The sequence below is a fragment of the Nicotiana sylvestris genome, chromosome 1 (assembly GCF_000393655.2).
Source record: "Nicotiana sylvestris chromosome 1, ASM39365v2, whole genome shotgun sequence".
NCBI lineage: Eukaryota > Viridiplantae > Streptophyta > Magnoliopsida > Solanales > Solanaceae > Nicotiana > Nicotiana sylvestris.
The window spans coordinates 13,668,990-13,673,611 of NC_091057.1; the positions used below are offsets into that span (position 1 = coordinate 13,668,990).

The 4,622-nt window shown below is 42.8% G+C and overlaps 1 protein-coding gene across 1 annotated transcript; it reads left to right on the forward strand.

The window, feature by feature from the left end:
- Positions 1-1,721: 1,721 nt before the first annotated feature.
- Positions 1,722-4,332, forward strand: LOC138890381 (uncharacterized). Its single transcript, XM_070173765.1, has 5 exons — positions 1,722-2,005; positions 2,375-3,389; positions 3,482-3,874; positions 3,966-4,070; positions 4,126-4,332. The coding sequence occupies exons 1-5, from the start codon at positions 1,722-1,724 to the stop codon at positions 4,330-4,332; spliced, it is 2,004 nt and encodes a 667-aa protein (XP_070029866.1).
- The last annotated feature ends 290 nt before the right edge of the window (positions 4,333-4,622 follow it).

Genomic DNA, 4,622 nt, shown 5'->3' on the forward strand with positions numbered 1-4,622 from the left:
GATAAGTTTGAGTTGATAAAATATCAGTTAGCGGGATTGGCATCAAACCTAGAGCAGCATGGCCAGTATTTGTTTAGGGTCGGCCTTCAGGATGCGGGGGCACATGCCGGGGCCTTTATTCCCAGCATCGGTGTTTCTTTACGAGGCATGTTACAAAGTTTGAGCATGACGGACAACCCAGGATCATCCTAGCCAGGACCGTCGCATTCAGGAGCAGTTTGAGGAGTCATTCTATTTAGATGTTTTGAGATTGTCTTATGATGTCCTTTACTTTCGTGTCTTGTCTAGGAGTACTAAGTCCTTTAGGTAGTGTCAGAATCTGTCATAGTGTAGTCGAGTCTGTCATGTTTTTCATTATCGTACTTCATATTGTATTTTAATATCAAAACATTTTTAAATGAAAAATCCCTAAAAAGATTTTATTTTTAGTTTATTTTCCATCACTCTTCCAGAACTACGCTCGGTCTAATTCATGAGGGACATGATACGTAGGCAACCTACATCGGGTTCGATCAAATCATTTTTGGTTCAAAATAAAAAGAGAAAGAAAAAGAAAAGACTGATAAGATGTGTTGGAAAAGAAAAAGAAAGAAGGATTGAAATGAGCAAATTGGGATGATGTCATATGACCCTGCGACCCTCAAAGCCATTTTAGAACCGTTAATTGTTGCTAGGTGCATTGCATGTAACGTGATATTATTATTTGATAAATGCCCTAATGCTAACATGGTGGTTTTGTGTTGTTGTCCTCTATTATATTTATTTAATAAAAGGAAGGTGGTTAGTTTGTTAGCATCCTGGAAAGTCATCCATACAACACCCGATCAAAGCGTCAAACAGTTATGGCTAGCAAGGAAACAGACACTGGAGTTGTAGACCCACCAAGGGAGATTGTTGAGTCAAAATCGGAATTGCAAGAGGAGGTCCGGAGGTTGAAGCATCAGATGGCGGAAATGTATCAAGCCTGGATTAAGGGACGCCCTCCACCCTCATTCCCTACCAACTATACATAAAACCCTGCTTCCATCCCACCACTCTCTCAATCCCAGATGCCCAATACCATTGATCTTTCCCCACAACATTCACCTGGATTTACCCCTTACCACAACTACCCAGACACTTCAGCCACTTTTCATGCTCCGCCAGCCAAAACAACCTCGTACCCTGCTCCGACATCTGCTCCTATTTTTGTACCCCCTCCATAAGCTAGCCTCCACCGATCCTCTAGTGAGCCCGCATTCTCCGCTACACATGCCCACTACTATGCACCGGAGCCCACATTCAAAGTCCCAGATCCTTACTCTTACACTTCCCAATTTGAGCCTCATGTTGAAACTGACAAACCACCCATGAACGCAGAGCAAGAAGAGATGTTTAGAAAGGTATAGAGTTTGGAGCATTCATTGAGAAATATGCAAGGGTTGGAAAACCAAGTGAATGTGGCCTATAAGGATTTGTGTTTGTTCCCCGATGTCCAACTGCCTGCCGGGTTCAATATACCCAAGTTTGACTTGTATGACGGACATGGGGATCCTGTAGCTCATCTGAAGGGTTATTGCAGTAAAATGAGAGGCGCCGGGGGAAAAGACGAATTACTAATGGCATACTTCAGCCAAAGTCTAGACCGCCTATCTCTGACCAAGGTGGAAAAGAAACCCAGTGAAAGCTTTAGAGAATATGGGTTCCGATGGAGGGAGCAAGTTGCATGAGTCAATCCTCCGATGGAAGAAGACGATATGGTTAAATACTTTCTTCAAGCCATGGATCCCACTTACTATGGCCACTTGATCTCAGCCATTGGTAAGTCTTTCAATGATGTGGTAAATATGGGAGAAATAGTGGAAGAGGGGCTCAAGTCGAGTAAGATCATGAGTTATTCTGCTATAAAAGCAACCACCCAGGCAATCCAGAGTGGTACCGGAAGTTTGCTAGGCAAGAAGAAGAAGGAAGATGTCGCTATGGTTGTCTCCGGATCATGGCATGGCCATAGGGGTTCACCTTATCAGTACACCCATCCTCGACCCCGACCTCAAACCTACGCCCAAGCTCCATATAATCCACCCCAACATTACTTTTCCCTGCAAAACCCCCAATACTCAGCCAGGCCATCCCAATACCTTGTTCACCATGCACATGCATATGCTCAACCCCCTCCTTACCCACAATGGCATGCCCAGTCCCACAAAATACCTACCCAGCTCCACAAAATGCCTATCCACCTCCACAAACCTTACCAAAACCCCAATGGTTCAAATTTTCAATCAAGGCCAGAGTATAGAAGAGAGAGGCAACAGAGAAAACAAACTTTTACCCTGCTTGGAGAGTCCTATGCTAGTCTATTCAAAGGTTAAGGCAGTTGGACGTCTTGAGGCAGATTTGAGTTAAAGATACCAAATCCTCATCCAAAGAACCTCGATTATTCCTTGAGGTGCGCCTATTGTTCTGATGCTCCAGGGCATGACATAGAGAAGTGTTGGCATTTGAAAAGGGCAATCCAGGAGCTCATTGATACAAACCAAATTGTAGTCCAAAGCCCAGACGCTCCAAACATCAACCAAAACCCTTTGCCAGCCCATGAAAAGATACATATAATTGAAATAGTTCATAATGATGGGGAGCCCAAAAAGTATTCTAAGTCCATCATGATGATTCGGGCCAGTGAAAGTAATTTGGTTAAAGCTCCAAACTCTAACAAAGCAAAGCCCTTGACAGTTGAAGGGGCGAAAGAAAAGCCGAGCTCGCTCTATTTGAAGCCACTAGTGTTGGTCGTGAAAGGGCCTTCAAAAGATATTGGGGCAAGTCTGGAAAGTTCAAAGGTGGTAGTGCCAGGGATTCTAAGTAAGCCTGTCATAGTTGTGAAGGGGGCTCATATCACCCCTGTCATCATTAAACTAGTGACCCAGATGCCAGTGGTTGATGCCAAGGCTATTCCGTGGAATTACAAACAAGTGATAGTGACATACAAAGGAAAAGAAATAAAGGAAGAAGTTAGTGAAACTGGAGGATTGACTCGTTCTGGGAGATGTTTCACCCCAGAAGAATTAAGGAAAACCAAGCCATTCAAGGATAGCCAAATGCCAGTAAAGAAATCGGTCACCGAGGAAGAGGCTGAGGAGTTCCTGAAAAAGATGAAAGTGCAGGATTATTCCATTGTGGAGCAGTTAAGGAAAACACCAGCTCAAATTTCTCTTTTGTCTTTGCTGATACATTCAGACGAACATCGCAGGGTCCTGATGAAGATTTTGAATGAGGCACATGTTCCTAATAAGATCATAGTGAATCACTTGGAAAAGATAGCTAGTAAGATCTTTGAAGTAAACAAGATCACTTTCTCAGATGATGAACTTGCTGTGGAGGGTACAAAACACAATCGAGCACTTTATCTCACGGTGAAGTGCGAAGATTCTGTTGTCTCAAGGGTTTTGTTGACAATGGCTCTAGTGCAAATATTTGTCCCTTGTCTACTCTGCAAAAATTAAAGATTGGCACCGAAAGAATCCACTTGAACATCGTGTGTGTTCGAGGCTTTGATGGGGGAGGTAAAGATTCTGTTGGAGATATAATGCTTGAATTGTCGATAGGGCCAGTTGAGTTCACCATGAAATTCCAAGTGTTAGATGTGGCTGTTTCCTACAATTTGTTATTGGGCAGGCCCTGGATACATGCTGCTAAGGTAGTCCCGTCTTCTCTACACCAAATGGTGAAGTTTGAATGGGACATGCAGGAAATAGTTGTGCACGGTGATGAGGACTTGTCAGCTTGTAATGACACAATTGTTCCGTTTATCGAAGCTGAAGATGATAAGAGACCTTGGGTTATCAGACTTTCGAAACAATATCTGTTGACAAAATTCTTGAAGGAAAATGCATTCCGGGTCCTAAGCTATCCTTCGCGTCTGTCATGGTTGTGAATGAAATGTTGAAGAATGGTTTTGTGCCGGGCAAGGGTCTGGCTCATCTCTGCAGGGTATTGTGCATCCAGTGCACCCCAGTAGGAATCCCGGTACATTTGGTTTGGGATTTATGCCCATAGAGAAGGACGTAAAAAGGGTTAAAAATATGAAACAGAAGGTATGGTCGCTCTCCAAGCCCATCCCACACATCTCTAAGTCTTTTGTTAAACCAGGGGCGAAAAACCTCTATCTCCTCAATCCCAAAACTTGTGGTCGATGTTGATGAAGAGCTGATCAAGAGGTTCCAAAGTTTGTTCGAAGAGGTCAATATGGTAGAAGTTGGTAAAGGCTCTGGTAAAGCAGATGTGCAGCTCATTGGCCCAAACGTGAATCTTAGCAATTGGAAAGCTACTCCTCTCCCCACCAGAAAGGAGTTTTAGTAGTTTGCTTTGTTTTCTTTCTGTTATCTGGGTTATTCTAGGGTTGTAATCCAGATTTTTAGTTTTTGCTTGTTTTGATGTTCAAACCCTTCTATCCTTTCATTTTCAATGAAATGCAATTTACCGTTTTCTGTTATTCTTAATAGTGTTTTATTTTGTTCTTTTTTCTTTTGTATAGTTCTTTTTATGCTGGTTGCAGTGACGTGACATGCATGAAGAATTTTCAGCCGAGTCTTAAAAGCCAATATAATTTTGAAATAACAATCCAAGAAGTAGAATATGATGATGAA